Here is an 18,763-nt window from a genome sequence, read left to right as displayed (position 1 = left end):
CCCATCAAGCCCCGCCCCCTTGGACGGATTCCGATGAGACAGGCGTAGAAGCTGAGCTGTTCAATGTGCACATAAAGATCAAATACATAAACTGGCAGACTATTACACATATGAACACCTCAAAAACAGATTTAATGAATTCATCATCCAACGTTTTTATAAAAAAGACATTGCATTAGCCCACCTTATGGATCCCAAAAAAGAAATTATCTACAAAAAAAAAAAAAAAAACCTAAGGTGGACTCACCAATGAAGCAACTACATGAATATATATTATGCAATATGATGCAAAAGAGTTATTTTTTTCCTTACAATTACTGTCTAACCATGAAAGAGTATAAAATGCATCCAGAGAACTGGGAAAATTATGAAGCACATCTGAAGAAGACAAATGTTTATGTACAATATTTCTTTTATATCTTCAGTTGTTGGTCTGAATCAGAGTCCATCCTGAACACACATGCACACATTGAATAACCGAAACACTTCAACACAGGGCGTCACGTAAAAGATGGAGGATGAGCGTGGCGTCAACGGAAACAAACCTATAACACAAAGAAAAAGTCTCTCGACGAGTGGGGAGCTGAGCAGGTTCTGCATGGACTCACAGCCGTCATTTCCTCTCTTTACTGCTTATGTTTAATTTCATGCCTCAATCTTGCTGAACAACCATACAATAAAAAAGATCCTAAGAGCTGGATCAGATGAGGTGAACTTAAAGCCTCCTTCATTTTAGGATAGTTGCCACGTATTTGGATCTCAGGAAGCCCTGCGAAGGAGCGAGTAGATGGCTCGGCGGGTGAGGGGCCGCTGAGGCAGGCCAGTTAGCTGGGAGGGGTTTAGGCAGGGTGGAGTTGACCGGAGGAGGTGACAACGGCCCTGACCCCGCTACGACACTCGGATCATGTGGGCCACAGTCTCATCCGCCTGTGCTGATTCCTGCTGCTGAGGAAACACAAAAAACTACAATTAAGGAGGAAGATGCAGGACGATGGTTCACTTATGTCCCAGATTATTACCTGTGCCAGGAGCAAAGCCTCCTCCTTTTCCTTAGGCGAAAAGAAGCGCCCCCCGTCTCCTCGTTTACGCTGCATGGCGTGGCGGTGGCGTGACTCGTGTAGGTATTTCTTGTGTTTCAAAACGAAAACAGGTCGTGTTGGTAATCACAGCATTACATTGTGAGGAAAAAGATCAGGCAGAAAAAAGAAGACTCGTGATTTACCCTCCTTTCTTTGGGGATCTTTCCTTCTGCCTCTAGTTTAGCTCTGGCCTGTCTCCGCTTCAGGATGCGGTGGTACTGTTTAGCGTTGACATACAGGGGTTCTTCCTCGAGCATTTCAGCTCCTGGCAGGGGGATACGCTGCATAGTGGGAACTGCACCACCACCAGGCACCATCTAAGGCAGGAACAGTCAAACGTAACATTTTAACTCCAAGCCGTGACAAATGAGAAGGAAGTGCTAATCGAGCTAGCAGAGGGACTGAATTAACTAAAATTCAACAAAATATACTGCTGCCAATCATCAAACTGGAGTGTTAATCAACCACAACATCATTTATGGCATAAATTTGTGGGTTGTGATTAGCAGATTTAAAAAAAAAAAAAAACAAAACAAAACAATAAAGCCCCATACACCTTGTGTGACTTTACATGAAATAAAAAGTAAGATGTTGGGTACCTCAGCACAGGGTCTTACCATGACCATTCCACCTGCATTGACCATGTTACCAGAGACGGGCAGGGTGACGGTCACAGTGCCTTGGTTGCTGTTGGTCGTGTTGGTGCTGGTGCCCCCAGCCTGCACAATCTGGGCCCCTGCCAAGCTGGCAGCGGGGATGGTGATCATTCCTGCAAACACAGCGTTAATGCTGTTTTCAGATCCAAAAAGCAGAAAGAAACCAACGAAAAAGGTAGCAGGAGAAAACTGAATTTACCCTGTTGCAGGACGGTACCGTCTGCATTGACGGGCTGATAGACGATGGTCTGTCCGTCAGCAGTCTGTGCCACCTGCTGGCCCTGCACGCTGATCTGCTGCCCCTGCAGAACCAAGGGGATTAGACAGTCCATGATCAGTAATGTCAACAATAACTGAATAAATGCACTGGATACTTGACTGCGGAGAATACAGCACCTGGTTCTGTCCTGCCGTGATGGCCGCCTGGGGCTGCTGGATGATGATCTGCTGAGGCTGACCCTGCTGACCCTGGAGCTGGAGAGTCTGACCACCCTGAAGCTGGATCTGACCTGGCTGCACCAGCTGGATCTGCCCATGGAAACCACAGACATTTTCAGGACCTCTCGGCAATGTTTCATGTGATCTGACACAAATATCTTGGCAGGAAATGTTGCTTTTCAGAGAAAGAACTTTAAAAGAGATTACTGTATTTGAGCAACGAAACTGTGACTATTGCTCATACTGTTAAAATAACAAGTCTGGGAACCAGTAAGTAAACAGTATCCAAAGCAAACTAACTAATACCATTATCTACAGGTTAAAGTTTAACACTTTAAATATCAGGGCAAATTGTGCATTTTGCATTCAAAGTGACCTTATTCTCTTCGACTTAATGTAATCATTATTTAGGCATTAACCATTACCTGCTGTAGTCCCTGGGCTCCAGACACAGGGACCTGCATTATGGTTTGACCCTGACCCCCCGACATGGCCTGTACCATTATGGGTTGTCCTGAAGATGTGATGAGCTGCCCGCCGCTCACCTGTACCATGAGGGGCTGTCCCTGGACCTACAAAGTGACACAGCAAGCTGTAACAGGGGTGATGGCGGTCCTACATGTTACATCACCCGTGTGTCAGGCAGCTTCTTTTAGTCAAGTCAAAGTACTTACAGCGATGTTCCTGCTAAAGTTTCACAATGGTTTATATGATTTGCTTAAAAGCACATGATTACACATCTTGCATCCATAAATGCGTGAACCAAAATGGATGACTAAATGCTTATGGCGCATTCTGCAACAAGACAAGCACAGCTCAATGATGACATGTGTCAGCCTGTAACAAGTATGGATCCATGCTGGTTCTTCTGCAACACGAACAACACAGACTGCACATTTGACTGCCATTGTCATCAGGTAGTGCTTCTGAAGAGGTCAGCTGCGAAGACTGAGGTCTTCAAAAGCAGAAGATCTAAGTTTCAGGCACAACACCACATTGTGCTGAGGAGCATGCAGTTTAAGCAGCTGTAACACATGCTCAGCAAGAGAGGGTGGACCGAACAGTACAAAGATGGCTCACAAAATTTAAAAAAAAAACCAAACAGCCCTGGTTGGAGCATGCAAACCACTAGACTGTAACATTCTCATGACACCGACACAGGCTGGAGGTGACACCACTACCTGGAGTGTCTGCACCTGCTGGCCTGAGGCCGTCACCACTGGCGCCTCTGTTTGCAGCTGCACAGCCGTGACTGTGCCCTGCGCCTGCAGGCAAGGCAGGATATCTGAGTCTCAGTCATAGCATGAGAGGGAAAATAGACAGGATCTGGAATTCTGGAGACAGGATCTGGAATTCTGGATACCCGACCCTCAAAGCAGAGGGTCCCACTTTTGACAAAAAAGGCAACATTTTCCTGAGCTCACCTGCTGTTGAATTTGTCCATTGGCGGTCTGCACAACTATCTGCTCCCCGGTTGTAGTAGTTGCAGTGGTGTACTGCTCCATGGCTTTTTCTTTTTTTTCCCAGAAACAATGCTCTCTGGAGGGGTAAAGAACCGTGTTACTTAACGTTTATTACCACTCGATCTCACATTAGATTAGACCAGACCCCAAAAGTAACTATTCTGAAAAACACAGAGGTCTTTTCAAGCTTTGTTAGGTCTGATTTTAACTGCTGCCAATTCATTGATGATAAATCTCGTTTCAATACGACGCATCATTGGCGCTCTCTCTCTCTTTTTCAAATTTTGAACTAGCACAAAAATATTTATCTCTATAAACGTGCAGTAGGCGATATAAAAGGGTCACTACATTTTTTGGACAAGGTTTTTTGTCAACAGTGCTTGGGGTGTGAGCTAAATAGGTAACAGCTAGTCATAGCTAGCAATGCCAGCTAAAAAATCGCGGTAATCCCCTAAAGATAAAATTGAAGGTTAGTAAACAGGTAACCTGGTATGGGTCGTTCGATGGTTTGTTGTTATTGTAGCTGGTGGTATTTGCTTTGGTAACCCCTGGAGGACAAAAATATTAGCCGTTCCTTTGTCTGAAATTCGATCATATTAGCTAACTCGCTAACGTTGGCCAAGTATTGTTCACCACCAGAGATCATGTTTCATGCAGCAGCCAACATTTTGAACGAAGAGTTATTTACGCCACAGCCGGACGGGGACTCAAAAATCAAGCTGCCATTCGTTTTTTGCATTTATCAGGTTTAGTAATGTGGTTGGTCCATAGCAAACCAATCCGTGCTGACAACTACCAATGCCTTCAATCGGGTCTCCCTTACCGTATCTTCGTTGTCCGGTTTCCCTCTGATTGGCTCGGGTGCAGCTCGCTAAAGCCCAATCAACAATGTGAGCGAACAAAATGGCGCAAATGAAACAACGGCGACTGGGAGGAGGCGCGTAACTGCGGGACAAATGAGTATAGGGCGCGAGCGGGGTGCGCGCGCAGTTCCGTTCGACAGATGTCGCTGTTCAGTGGGGGGGATTTCCCGGGACATACTATCTGTTTTTAAGCAATCTACCCCCTTGTCACAATCTTTAATCAACGAAATACCTCATCCGTGTTATAATCGCCAGTTTACAAATGGACACTAGTGTGTTTATACCCGCTTTGTACCATCGCGTCTACCTCCGGACCGCTAGGTGGCGCTAATCACGTAGCGACTGTGTCGTAAATACCACAATTGCGGAAATGCACCCTGGTGTCCTGAAAGTAGGAGATCAGTCTTTTAAATACAAAATAGTTTATCCGCCCGTCGTACATTTCTTTTCTTCTTAGAACTGTATGATTCTGGCTGAATGATTCGAACCATTAAGGTCCTCCCGTTCCTTTCGAGGATCCGTTCTGCTTCGGTGTTTTCGCCTGTTTTGACGGGCTGTAGATGTGCAAGCAGAAGCACAAACAAACCATGGATGGAGCAGCGACATGTGCACAGAGAAATGGCATCAAACAGAGCCTCAAAATACAGCCATGAGATGTTTAACGACGAGCTTGAGCCGGAGGATGTTGAAGACAAGGTGCAGGCCTTGATGAAGTAAGTTTCTGGAGAACACTATCAGCACCGTGGAATATTTATAATATACGAAATATATTCGAACTTGTCATAATTTATTTCAGCAATGTGCGAAAGAGGCAGAAGGCTGTGAAGTTTCATGTATTGAGAAGACAGATGACCTCACCAGGAGCTCCCAAGAGGAAGCTTTCCTGGGATGCTATTGAGCAAATCAGGTGAGGGTTGTAATCTCAATCCAACCACTCGTAAAAGACGTAAATAAACTACAAATAATCTATCTCTGCTTCCAGATATTTAAAACAGGAGCAGCCAGAGGAGTGGACAGTTGAGCGCCTGGCGGAGGGCTTCTCTGTGACCCCAGACGTCATCCTGAGAGTTATTAGGAGCAAATTTGTCCCCACTGTTGATAGAAGAGCCGAGCAGGACGCCAAAGTGATGGCTGAACACGGCCAAAAGGTGTTACATTCAGGCTCTAGGAGATTACAAGAAAAACTGAAGCTTCCTGGAAACTTCACACCTGCTGCACTCCCACCTGGTAAAGAAACAGCTGCCGTGGTTCCTGCTGAGCAGACTTTAGTGCTCCGAGGTGAAGGTCCAGTATCCCTGGCTAAGAGTCACACTGCTTCTGTTCAGCATCATAGTAGTGACTTTGTTAGCAATGTCTCGGAAACAAACCTGACAGATTTGGACAAAACCACCAATAGTGATCCAATAGAGGAAGAGGAGTGTTGGGACGGAAGAGTGTTCACAGAAGATGATCTGGAAAAGTTTATAGAAATGCAAAATCCGCCTCTGCCTGTGAAAATGGGGAAAGACTTTTTTGACACAGAAGGCAACTTTCTATACAGAATTTGAATAATTTAACCCTTTATGGGACACAGCGAATAAGCAAATCAAATCACTGTTCCTATAAATTCCTATACTGGTACTTTAATATTTGACCTATTTTTGAATGTTTACATACTGGCAGAAAAACCAGCACATAGTTTTGGGATGGTGTTGCCTTGCTAAACCCATTTTACATATTCATTATTGAAGTTATAAAACACGACCTAATAAATGATCAGATGTTTAAATCCAGACATTATCTTGCAGTGTTTTGCACTACCAGAGCAGCAATCTGTGAAAGATGCAATCTTGTTAACTGTATCAGAAGGCCACTTTCTTTTTACTTTGCTAAATTGTCTGTACTTTGCCATTGGTAAGAAACAATGAATGGCTGACAAAAACTGAGGAACATATGAATTTATTGGCAAACCCAAGCAAAATTTCTTGAAATATACAGGAAAGAAACAGGTACAAATTTGTGACCTTGTCTTTTTACACAACCAGTTATTATTTAAGTTATACAGCAGATTTCAACAGTAAGAAATTGTTTCCTTACTTTAATGCAAAGCATTAAATAGGAAGTCACCCAGTGTAAAAGAAGCTACATAATTATCCAAATCTCTGGCTTCAAACTGAAGGGTATAACCAGAATCACTGCAGGCTCTTTTTCCCAAACAAAAACTCTGCTGATTAAAATCGAATCAAAAATGAACATGCAGTGCAGATGAGTCCAGATGAACACAGAAGACTCCTTCACCAGTCCAGGATTCAGGACAAGTGCAACTCAGGGGGTGTCAAAGACATGAAAGCAGCTCCACATTAATGACAGAAACATCTGGAGGGCCTGACGCCATTTCCTCACAGCAGGCACTTGTAGACCCACATCTCCTGCACTCTGAACCCACAAATCCCAAATAAATAAAATAAAACTGATATATGAGCAACACAGTTCACACAAGACAGCGATATAAAGGTGCAAGACATTTTCAAATGATCGAAGCTAGTGTGACAGTTAACAGACAAGAACGTTGATGCCATCACTGTAAAAGATAGGATTAGAAACCTTCTACAACCCGGTTGCTTTAACAAATTTACTCTCTTACAAACAAACAAAAATCCATCTCACAACATTTTACGCTCCAAACATGTTCACCTCTAAAGGAAATTAGCTCATTTCAATATACAAAATTTACACTCATTCCAATTCAAATCTCTCCTGTCATAAAATGAAATGGATGCATCACTTAAACCCATGTAAAAAATATCTGTAGATATTTGCTATCAAACTACAATTTGCACATGCCATTTGTTTGTCTTCAAACCACAATTCACTTCATACAAAATTCCTCGATACAAAAACCGTTTACCTTATTAAAGATACATGGATCTGACTGCAATTCCTTGCAGCATTCTTCTCACTTCATTGTTTTGTCATATTAAATATTAAACATACAAAAGATCTTGTACATTAGGCAGTTACAATGCCAGCCTTTAAGAACTATTCTCCTGAATGAATGTGGTTTAAGCAATTCCAGCTGAATTCATCATCGTTTGCAACTGAATATATAACAAACCGGGTTATTAAACATACACAGAAGAGATACTTAATCTGAAAAAGTTATTGCTAATGCTATAAAAAAATGCAAATGGAAAATTTCCACTTGCCCTTGATTTCAGTAGTATGAAGGCTACCAGAAGGCTGGTAGTCTAATCCGTACAAGATAGGTGGAGATTTGAGGAAAATTAAAACGAAGCTAAAAAAAAAAGGGAACAAAAAGGGGTTTCATGTTCTTCCATGGGTGCACTTTGTGACATAAACTTCATTTAAAAAAGGAATTAAGACTCATGTAGTCAGGGAGTTTTAAAATCAGCTGCCGATAGCAACATTTTCAAGACCTACCAATCTCACTGTAAAAGGAAAAGCAGTTTATTATACAAGTGCAAGGGAGGAACCTCTAACAGAGGGTCATTCTCAGCAGATGGAGACTGACTCACCAGTTTAAATCCACACATTTCCAATTAATCACTTCTTTGTTGCCTAAAATAAATATTTGTAAGATTTTAAACTCAATCAACAAACGCGATCAATAACAGAAGCACAGCACTACAAGATCCTATCATCATTCCCATCATTCCATACATTCAATGGACTTAACAGCTGACAGCAGATCCACACAGGCTCTGATGTTTGCCTGGAAGCTGAGGCCAAACACAGAAGGTGTACGGAAGAAGTGGTGAAGCAGGAACCACAGTCATCCATGAGGGGAGGGTTGAAAACCTGCTGGCCGGGTACAGGACTTCTTCACTCAAGCATATCCTGTGTGAAGAGAGTAAGATACACCTAAAGCCGAGCTGACCAAAACAAAGAAACTAGTGTGGGTGCCCGAACAGACGCACAATACAAACTCATCCCCATGAGTTTGTGCGTCTGTCTGTGCAGAAATTCAAAACATCATAAAATATCATTAGATTTTTTTATTAAGTTTTATTTGAATTAGGATTATGTTTAATTTGTATCATTTGGTATGTTATCTGAATATGCCCCGGGGGGAAAAGGACAATTTTTGTCCTTTACGGGTTGTTGCTACATATAATATCCACCAGGTGGCACTGTTTCAGAAATGATAGTAGTTTGGTTTTCAAATGTAATGTTTCGATTCTGTGAGCGACCTATTTATTTCAACATCTCCACTTATCTGAAGCAGGCCAGCAGAAAACAGGCCAGTGTGTTAATCCACACACGACTTCAATGTTTATCGGGCTGATAAGAAGAACCCATCATAAAACCACACCTAGGTTCCTGTTGCAGTTTATTTCTACTGCTGCAACTGAAATGAGTTTAACTTTTAAGACACCGTTCATGATGTCAATTTACATTTTCCTGAACAGAAAAATGCCATGGTGTCTATGTTTCTGTGTGTATGATGAAAAAAGCAAATCCACCACACCTCATCTGAGTCGTCGTGGAACTCAATCTTGCCATTGGGAGTGTGGTTGGTCTCCAATTGATCGTCCATGCCGTCCCCAGCAGTACTGTCCTCGACATGCTGCTGCAGCACAGAGTACCTGTGTACCAAGAACCTACACGCACATTCAGAATTAGATTATTGTCTGTCAGATTATTGGGGCAACTGCATGAAAACAAAAGAAAAGGCTGCCTGTAGACGCATGAGCTCACAGACGATCTGATGAACTGACCTGCCACCACAGACATATTTCTTGACAAACATAACTCCTGCAGCAGTGCTCAGCAGCATCACAATGATGACTGTTATCACAATGGAAACCGTATTAGAGGGGGGATTTTTTACCTGTAAATGCAGTAAAATAAACTAATTTAGAGGGGGACAAAGGGAAACAGACTGCAGATTATTTCACAAAATATCTTCATCCCTACTCATGAGGTACTGACCAGAAGTTCTGGACCTAGAAGGTCGCTCACACATCTCTGCCTGAGGTTGATCTCTTTACGATCTGGGATCTTTCCTCCTTCACATTTATCTCCAGGAATTTTCCTGTAACTGTGAACCAAACACAATCGAGGATGGATGTCAGACACGTGCATGTAGTGTTGACTAAGTATGGTAGATAAAGTCTGCAGGGATAATATAACCTAAACATTACCTTACATTTGTACATCATATTAAAGTGTTTTGTAACACTTTATTAGATTAGATTAGATTCAACTTTATTGTCATTACACATGTCACAAGTACAAGGCAACGAAATGCAGTTAGTATCCAACCAGAAGTACTTAAGTAGCAAATAAAACTGTGATGGGTATATACAATATATACACACAATGATATATGTTTATGATATCAATCTATATGTTTGTATTTACAGTGTTCACAGATATGTAAAGGATATATAAAAGTCTTTGCAACCAAGACTGGAAGACATTCATTGGTATGTGTGAAATGGTGCTGGTGAGTACTTCCACTGCTGTTCTTCTGTAAACCTCCGACTAATTCTCAGTTTTTTGTTTTTTTTAAATCACTTCCTCTTGCGCTCTGCGTCAACTCTGACTTTGACGCTTCCTGTATCTGTATGTCTTGTCAAACACAGTAATTGTAATGGGGATTATTTTTATGTTGAATAAACCCAAGTGAGGGCCTTACCCGTTTGTCTGTAGTTCCTCCTCTGTGCCATGGAGGCAGAATTCCAGCACCTTTCCTTTTAGGTCTGGCTGCTCCACACACTCCGAGCTGTTTTCTTTACGATAATATCCAAAGTCACTGTAAAGAAATGCCGATTAAGCTATAATTATCTTGGAAGACGCCAAAGTTTTATCAGATAAGCTCCACTCCAGTACCAGTTTAGTACTGTGATTGACGTACAAAACTTTCAAAAGTGACTGACCAGTGTCTAAGAGAAAGCCCCATTGTTTTGCAAGTTAAACAGATTCATTTTATATTTAAATGCAATTGAAAGTGAATAGGAGTAGAACTCAATACAATATTGATCAGTCATCCAGGTCCTGTGAGTCGAACCTGACCTCTTCACGATTCTTCGCTCTCTTATCTGAAAAGCTTCTCCAGTTCTAGAAAACACTGGTTTGTGACCTCTAGTGTGCTTAGCCAACGACAGCAGATTGTGTTGATGTCGTTACATGAGGTTGGAGGCGTCTGGGCTAAGGTGTGACCTACTTTTGCATCATTACGCAACGCTGCAAACAGCCATTCTCACAGGAGGAGTGTGCACGTGAGCTTCACCACCTGGGTAAGGATGTCAATCCTGGCCTGATGGTGGCTGAAGGCTCACTGCCCCCCCATACTTCTTTTTATATGTATCACTCTAAACTTGGTTCTTTTTTTTTAAAGTCATAAGAAGCCTTTCAGATGAGAAGTGAAGCATCTTCTAAAATATAAAAAAACTCAGGTTGATTTTGACATATGGATTTAGAATAGAAGCCGTCCTACCACAGGAAGTCATCTAGAGTGCACAGACACGGGGTCGGTTGGGTGTTGACCTCATAATCTCGTCCGTTCAAGCAAACCGAGTCTTTCTTGAGACGCAGGAACTTCTCTTTGTATCCCAGGATGCACCCATCGGTAGGGTCACTGATGTCATCAGAATGGGCCAGCCACTGCACATAATCCTGATCAGAACCTACAAAAATGATCAATACATAAACCCTCAAGAAGATTATAGACAAAGATGTATACCTGTTGTACAGAACGCATGATTTTGCCACTCACAGTTTCTGGTGATGAGGTCTTTGAAGTCTATGGTGAAGGAGATCCAGTACTGGTGGAATAAACTGGTTCTGTAGCCCCACAGACTGACATTCATGGAGCGAGCTCCTGGTTCTGATGCCAGCCCAGTAAAGATGACTGGGTCATCTGTGAAGTTGTACACGCCCCAGCACTGTCCTTCATCGGTAGAAAATCTATCACAACATGAAATAAAAACACCACCATTAACAACAATAAGAACGAGTGAAGTGAGTGCACACAGCATTGGTGCATGAACAACCTTTAAATAAAATAGAATATTTCCTAAAATAAAATCCCACAGCAGCACTAGTTAACCTTCCAATCTGCCTTTTTTTGGTAAATGAACTTAATAAACATCAAGTCTGGTGTCCCAAGTTAAATGAGGTACATGCCAAACTCACTTGATCTGGTTGATGCCTCGATGAGGGTTTTGCTCCACTGCAATCAACAGGCCTCCAGAATCCAGAATAGCGTAGTGATGGGGGCCCTCCAGGGCTTTTATCCAGGTGTATCCCCCATCATCGGACACATACACATCAGGTCTCAGCACCGAGATTGCGTCACCAACGCTCCCTGAGATATTATGTTTTAAAAAACTTAAAATACACATCTTCCCAAACAGATCAAATAAAAATTGAGGTTAGAAAAATCACCATGAGCCAAGATGAGACCGACGGCGTTTGGCTCAGTCAGAGGCAGCATGGGGACGTTCAGGCCAGTGGCGATACTGTAGGCTGCGTGGATGTGGAGACTACACTGCAAATACAAATAGAATCATTATGAAACGCTCCTTTTCACCTCTCTATTACAAAAATATAAACTCTTAGAGAATTTGATACAACTGCCCCAGCGGAATACAAAAACTACCCCACTATCTTAAAAAGGACCAACGTCCAGACTTTGCTTCCGCTCTGGACTCCTCATTCACTTTTTCCTTTACCCTTTCTGGGTCCTTGGCTGTTGCATCACACTTGCTATCGGCAGGTTTCCGCAGGGGAACCCATTCCCCGCCCTGATCAAAGGAGATCACAGACTGCACCGATTTATCTGAGACAAAAGAGAAGCACCACATTTATATAAAGGATAAACATTTTAAAGGAAGGTTTAGTGCAGTAAGATCCCCAGCATTAATTATACATGCAATGTTTAGGTCATAAACGGGGAAAGAAACAGGCTGCTGGGGCCAGGAACGTGTTCACACAGCTGACACCGAGCAGCTAATGAAATATTTATCCAGGGCCTGCGCTCTGGTACGTCATAGAGGAGTCACAGGGATGTGTTTTCATTGGAGGAATTTATGAGCTGGGATTTTATCATGTTTCCACAGCAACATGAATACAGACGGACACCTTCTGCCAGGATGCTGGTAGTGAAAACTCCCCGCAGTGAGGTCACGTTTATGAAGTCCGTTTCACCCCCTGTGGTGGTGTAAAGGTGGCGTTCCAGCGACTTCGAGTACACCGTGCCCCGGTCATCTGACACGTAAATAGTGCCAAACCCTGTATCTGCAGAACAAACAGATCCAAACACAAAATGACTTGGGATGGAAAGTTTGAAATGCCTGAGGTATTTCCGTGCTGGTTATAAGGCAGAATATGGGGGATGACTAGTTGAGGTTTCTGTGTCGGCTAACCTCCTAGCTCGTCAACATGCATGAAGACCATTTCATCATTGGCTGCCAAAATGGAGTAGAACTGCTCGTGACCGACGGGGGGCAGCTGGGCCATGTTCCAGGTGTCCCCCTGGTCCACTGACACATGGATCATCCTAAATGTCCCCTGCAGAACAAGAGGTGGGGGAGAAGATGCAGAAAACAGCTGCTGTAAGCAGAACTGGCATCAAAGTTGACAGGTTTGTCTACCCTTTAAAGCAGGAAATGTTACTGAAATAAACACTACAGAAACGTACAAAACAACACAATATCACATCATTTTAAATCGAGCAGACCAGACAGATTGAAACAAGGGCTGTTTTGCCCTTGATATCCGATTATGCAAAGATGGACACTGACCTTGCCCGTCATTACAGATGCAAAGAGGAACTTTCCACCCAGGCCAAAGGAGAAGATCTTATTGGCGATAGTCTTGAAGGATTTACCGTAGTCTGTCGTCCTCTTCAGTTCCAGCATTCCCCGATCACCTGGAAAAGAACCAACAAACTTTTTAACTGAGTGATCTGAGTGAACACATTAAAAACAGATCAATATGTACTTACCGCAGGATCCATTGTGGTTTGCGGTAAAGAACATGGTGTTTTTCCGTCCCCTACAAATCATATTACAATAAATATCAGATAGCGAAATAAAAGCAGAGGTTAACTGTGGATGTTTTTACTACTCATGTCCTCTGTGGGACAAAAGAAATAAAAATGTATCCTTATAGTAATTTGGCATCTAATTTGCATGTGATATTAATCACAGGTGGATTCTCCAGTCAACTATCCAGACTCATGACAGATAAATAAAAATTATTATTGGACAGGGTTTCTGTTCCGTGGATTCAAGAGACACACACAAAAGACGGATGAAATCTAACAGAATAATGTTTGAATCATCTGAATAGCTGCTGCTATTTGTGTGCGTGAACTCTGAGGAACATCAGCGAGAAAGATGAGAAGAGCAAAAGCAGCCAGAGAAAAATCACGTCATTGTATCGCTCAAAGACAAAAGCGATTCAACAGAAAACAAGAAGCTGCATTGTCGTTTCACCCACAGCAAGTTTAAATCTGCTGATTTCTTATATTTAGGAGAGCAACGCTGCTAAAATCAGCAGTGACCGGTCTAATTGATATTCTGGATATTTGCTTGAGATATAATTCAAAATTTCCTGAAGCTCATTCAGCTCATCATAAACCTATTAGTGACACAGGTCTGACTGTGTGTGTCAGGTCTGACACACACTGACCTCGAGATAGAAGGATGAAAAACTAGATTTTAAGATGCCAACGCTATTAATGATCCACACAAGGAAGACTTGTTCAAGGGATGGGTGGATCTAGTTTAACACCATGTCACCGTGATGCGGTTTTACTGTCTGCTGCACCAGTAACAGTCTTAGGTGAAAAGATCATTGTCAAAATCCATTATTTCAAGTCATTATAAGACCAAGAAATGGGTTCCAGCCCCGTTTTTCATTGGAAAGACTATTTTTACATAGATGTGTGGAGATATTTTGTGAACTAGTAATTATTCTGAAACTTACCATTTTACCAGGCACACCATGTCATGGAGCTTTTTCCAGTTTGTGCCAAAATCTTCAGATAGCCATAGTTCATCCTGGGGGGGGGCAAAGGAGAAACAAGGCTGCTGTTTACACAGGTATCACACAGCAGAGCTGTCCCTAAACACCACAGGAATCGTAATAAATACACTCTGTGCAAACGCAGATAAAAATGACTAACCAACTTCCTCTACTAGCAATAAGGAAGTAAGGCGAGGTGTTTGCCTGTGAGGTTTACATGCCAATAGAAAATGAGGTCAGACTCACAGCAAATGAACAGATAAAAGGTGTCTGTGGCATGTTGCCCACTTACTTTGTTACTGAGGGCCATCAACACATTGGAATTTTCTGGATTGTAAGTGATCTGCATGTAGGGGACAAAGGGCAGTTGCTGGTGGGTGAAACTCTTTCCAAAGTCTTCCGAGACAAAGATTCGGGAGCCCTGATTCCCAGACACATCTGCGGTCAGGATCACCTGAAGGACAGAGTGGAACATTTAAAAACTAGATAAGATGGGAATCCAGGTTTACGCTACAGCGATACGCCATCTGCCACAACGCTCCGAGCATGTGACATACTTTCCCAGAGTTCTCTGGACCGATGGCGATGCCGAAATCTGATCGGATGAAGGTGTTGTTGATCAAGTTCGTCACATCTTCAAACGACTTTCCATAATCCTCGCTGCCAAACAAAGGCTCACATTAGAAAATGCCTATCAAACTCAAACCGCCAGCAAGGATAAAATGGGACACACCTTCTGTAGAGTTTGGACTGACCAATTGTTATCATGAAGATGGGCACCTGAAATGTGGTCAAAGCCAGGATGACCTGCCGAAGAAAAGAAGGCATCGGCTTGTAGAAAGCTTTTATGAATATGTATGTCAGGGGAGTCACATTCTTATAAGCTGTGCAGGAGAGATGTGTGGAAAACACTCACCCCTGTGCCAACTCCAACCCAGGCCAATGACACTGACCCGCTCAGATCGTTGAAGATATGCTGAGGAACAAAACAAACCAAAATGAAGTGCACACATTTTTTGCACACGCATGTAGCATGACGGCAGATAAAACCTATTTTCAAGGGCACGGTAATTCCTACTCACACTGTGTTAATGCACCATTTGTCAGAGCATGTGAGCATGAACAAGGCTCCAGGACAACCGCTATTTCACAACACACCTGCTGAAGACCACATCGAAATGAGCCAAAGTTCAGCTCACACGAGATGAACCTACCGGATGTTTTTGAGAACACCATGATTCTAAGGCAGACCATCCAGGCAGGGTCTTAAAGCGTGACAAAACTTTATGTAGTGGCTTGTCGCGTCATAAGATCTGGATTCAAACAAGGACGTTCAACAAATATCTACCTGAAACAACATTTAGAACATTCTTCTGCTCAGGATTAGAGAGCAAATAGTGAAACCTCTAGACCTTGCCTGACTTCCTGGTTCAGAGCAGCTACACAAACACAAAAAAGTACCAGGAGTCACATGGGGTAATTTCTCTATCAGTATTCAAACAGACTCACACTGTCAGTGAGGCCCTCAATGACACAGTTTCTCACACACACACACACACACACACACACACACACACACACACACACACATACACACACACAAAGAATCTGGAGCCAAAATGACAAGATCAGGTTTTCGCGCCGTATTCCACTGACATTTAAAACAATGTCAATCTAAAAGTGCCACCAGAGGATCATAATGTAATGTAGCCAGAACCGTGGCTGGCTGCAGCAACTTTGTGTTCTTATGCTGCAAGATTAAAAGACTTTAGAGCGAGCGGCTCTTCGGAAAAACCCCATCCGAGAAGAGTGACGAGCTGATCGGGCATCTCTGTGCACCTGCTCTTCCTGCTGATTGTCAGACGTGAGCTTGCTGAATAGTAACAGGACCTGGGCCGGTAACTTACCCGGTGGGTGTTGTCTGCTAACTTGGTGTCAGCTCCCTGCAGAGCTCTGCACGACTCGCCCTGCTCGGTGCTTCTTCTTGTTATCCTGTGGGGTTCTGCCGGGGACAACCATGCAGGCAGGGACCTCTTGACGATACTCGCCGCTTTCTCCGCACTGTACGGATGCTTCATAAAAACCGAGCGAGCGGCGGGTTGGGATACATGCTGAAAATCGACTCCGGCTGACCAAGTGGGGACTGAAAGCAGCAGGATATAGGACAGGAACAGTTTCATCTTCGTTGCTCGGTTCGATGAGAAAAAAAAGATAACTTAAACCCCAAGAGAAGCCAAAACGAGTCCTTGTTTATTCCGGACTGTCTTAGAAACTGAAGGTCGCCAGCAGCTCCGGCGCGGATGACATCAACAGTAGTCCTGACAGCGACTATTTCAGGCTCTGAAAACGCAAAAAGCCTCCAAAGGTCGCACAGTTTCTGCCTGCAACGGCGTTTAAAAAAACAAAACAACCCAAAGACAACAGACAGGAAAAACACTCGCAGTTAAACCTAACTAACATTAGTCTTTCACGCAAAGGTTCCACCCTGTAACCCTTTAGCTTCCCTGATACACTGCACGATCTGGAAATTTGTTTCTGTGGGTCGTTGAGAGCGAAACTACTGCGTTTAGCTACAGTCCCTGCCTGTCTTCCGGAAGGCTCTTGTGATTGGTTAGTTTTTTAAAAAGAGGCGGGACCAAGGAGAGGAAGACCAAACTAGGTTGAGAAATACTGTACACAATCAAAAATTAAAGCCGAAAAATTCAAAAACGACTTATCTATTATTATTCTTATCATTGTTATCAGTGTTATTTCTTATTAATGTTTTAGGTATTTTCATGTTCCTCAGTTATACACAAGGACAAATTGAAATAGAGTACTCACAAAATAGACAATGTGTGCCATTCAGCCTCAAAACTAAGCCTTTAGATAGCCAAGGAGATATACATTGCTTGTTTTAAATTAAAATTCATTTAAACTTCAATTTACATGTTCTCTACATTTCTAAGCCTTGCTCTATTATATTATTATTGCTCTTCACATGAATAGGAGTAAGGATCTGTGCACTCAGACCTGTGGTACTCTGAGTCAGAGATAATTCATGTGTGGCCTCACATTCCACAAATCCATGGATTCAGTTTCACATTGTTGTCTCAACGCCATATCATTTTAAAAGAAAATAATCATTTTTATTCTTGAATATGTAATCAAAGTTCTTAATTGAGGTTTGTAATTAATGGTAATCACTTAATTAATAAGATTTCAGCTAATTGTTTTAATGTCTAAAGGTATACTTGAAGTATACTTGAAAATCAATACTCTGAAAGATTAATGACTCATTTCACTTTTGACTCCATGTGTTTTCTTGGCCGTTATCTAAATTATGTTTTAATTCAATTAGTGCATGTGATGAGAGCAAAGGTCTTAAACTCATGACTATGAGTCATGTGCTGTAGAAAAAAATTCCTTGTATCCAGAGCAGACTTAACATTTAGATGACACACTCTAATTAAATAATACAATTTGGGGGTTTCCATGTGGTCTTCCAGGTGTGTTTTAGTTTTGTTTAACCCAACATTAGCATAAAATGGAGAGCATTGAATACTGTTCGTCTTCCGAGTCTGGTCAGGTAGAGCCTGTTTGGCAAGTCGGCTCTAGTTAAAATAAAAAGTGTCATGTCACCACAGCAAAAAGCTGCTAAACAAGTTTGAGGAATTGCCTTCAAAACCTGAATCTGCAACTCAACCTCAATAAAAGATCAACAAATAGATCCTTTTAGTCCCTGATACGCCTGTCAAATTCCTACACAAAGACACTGTACAGCCCTCCCCCCACTGGAGGCAAGTCAACAATGAAAATGTGGGGACAACGCAACTTTTTATTCCTCTGAGCTGTTGCTGCTATTTAAGACTGATGACATGGGGCATTAAGAAAAGTCAGGCAGACTGAGACTGAGGTGTTAAAACTGTAGCTTTATCTGTTTGTCATAGGCTGGGCCTTTAAATGTGTCCAGGCTCTTGAATTAAGTCTGCAGTCTGAATAAATGCAGTGTCCACTGATGGGAGTCATGTGGACCTCATGGTTCACTTTGCAGCAGGGAAAAAAAAAATGGAACGAGGGTCTGTTTATCAGTGCTAATACGAAGTCTGTAGCAACAGTAACCTCCACGTAACAGGAGGCCAATTACCAGCCTCGTTGATGCACAGCAAATTAGTCCAGGTCATTGAATCAACACAAAAACACATTCAGTGATGGCAGAAGAACTCAGGATAAGAAGATATCACAATATTGACACACAATTTTGTGTGTGTTGGTTTTGACTGATGCAGAGCCAGCATGGTGTCCTC

General features: G+C 42.6%; 3 protein-coding genes across 16 annotated transcripts; 1 reads left to right on the top strand and 2 right to left on the bottom strand.

Annotated features, from left to right (window-relative positions):
- Positions 1–113: 113 nt before the first annotated feature.
- nfyal (nuclear transcription factor Y, alpha, like) lies at positions 114–4,620 on the bottom strand. 14 transcript variants are annotated; one of them, XM_057039583.1, is made up of 11 exons: positions 4,460–4,556; positions 4,123–4,184; positions 3,598–3,712; positions 3,352–3,438; positions 2,599–2,745; positions 2,132–2,263; positions 1,935–2,037; positions 1,679–1,848; positions 1,223–1,396; positions 1,020–1,127; positions 114–945 (listed from the first exon to the last, which is right to left on the bottom strand). In XM_057039583.1, exons 3-11 carry the CDS (start codon positions 3,676–3,678, stop codon positions 889–891), a joined length of 1,059 nt encoding a protein of 352 aa, XP_056895563.1. In that variant the 5' UTR covers positions 3,679–3,712; positions 4,123–4,184; positions 4,460–4,556; the 3' UTR covers positions 114–888. The 14 variants fall into 14 exon arrangements, with proteins under 14 accessions (XP_056895563.1, XP_056895565.1, XP_056895564.1 ...); XM_057039585.1 differs by having other exon boundaries at positions 4,123–4,186; positions 4,467–4,532; XM_057039584.1 differs by lacking the exon at positions 4,123–4,184 and having other exon boundaries at positions 3,598–3,714; positions 4,467–4,620.
- A 179-nt stretch (positions 4,621–4,799) lies between these two features.
- Positions 4,800–6,271, top strand: ngrn (neugrin, neurite outgrowth associated). Its single transcript, XM_057039597.1, has 3 exons — positions 4,800–5,212; positions 5,296–5,406; positions 5,482–6,271. Exons 1-3 carry the CDS (start codon positions 4,977–4,979, stop codon positions 6,044–6,046), a joined length of 912 nt encoding a protein of 303 aa, XP_056895577.1. The 5' UTR covers positions 4,800–4,976; the 3' UTR covers positions 6,047–6,271.
- A 150-nt stretch (positions 6,272–6,421) lies between these two features.
- On the bottom strand, positions 6,422–17,015 carry sort1b (sortilin 1b). The gene is made up of 20 exons (XM_057039575.1): positions 16,385–17,015; positions 15,394–15,453; positions 15,211–15,284; positions 15,035–15,137; positions 14,770–14,931; positions 14,439–14,512; positions 13,453–13,502; positions 13,250–13,377; positions 12,872–13,016; positions 12,588–12,743; positions 12,179–12,285; positions 11,892–11,994; positions 11,640–11,811; positions 11,221–11,411; positions 10,942–11,131; positions 10,141–10,257; positions 9,432–9,540; positions 9,218–9,330; positions 8,968–9,100; positions 6,422–8,336 (listed from the first exon to the last, which is right to left on the bottom strand). The coding sequence occupies exons 1-20, from the start codon at positions 16,655–16,657 to the stop codon at positions 8,322–8,324; spliced, it is 2,475 nt and encodes an 824-aa protein (XP_056895555.1). The 5' UTR covers positions 16,658–17,015; the 3' UTR covers positions 6,422–8,321.
- Positions 17,016–18,763: the final 1,748 nt, after the last annotated feature.

This window comes from Takifugu flavidus, chromosome 8 (genome assembly GCF_003711565.1).
Source record: "Takifugu flavidus isolate HTHZ2018 chromosome 8, ASM371156v2, whole genome shotgun sequence".
NCBI lineage: Eukaryota > Metazoa > Chordata > Actinopteri > Tetraodontiformes > Tetraodontidae > Takifugu > Takifugu flavidus.
This window is presented reverse-complemented; position numbering and strand designations above follow the sequence as displayed.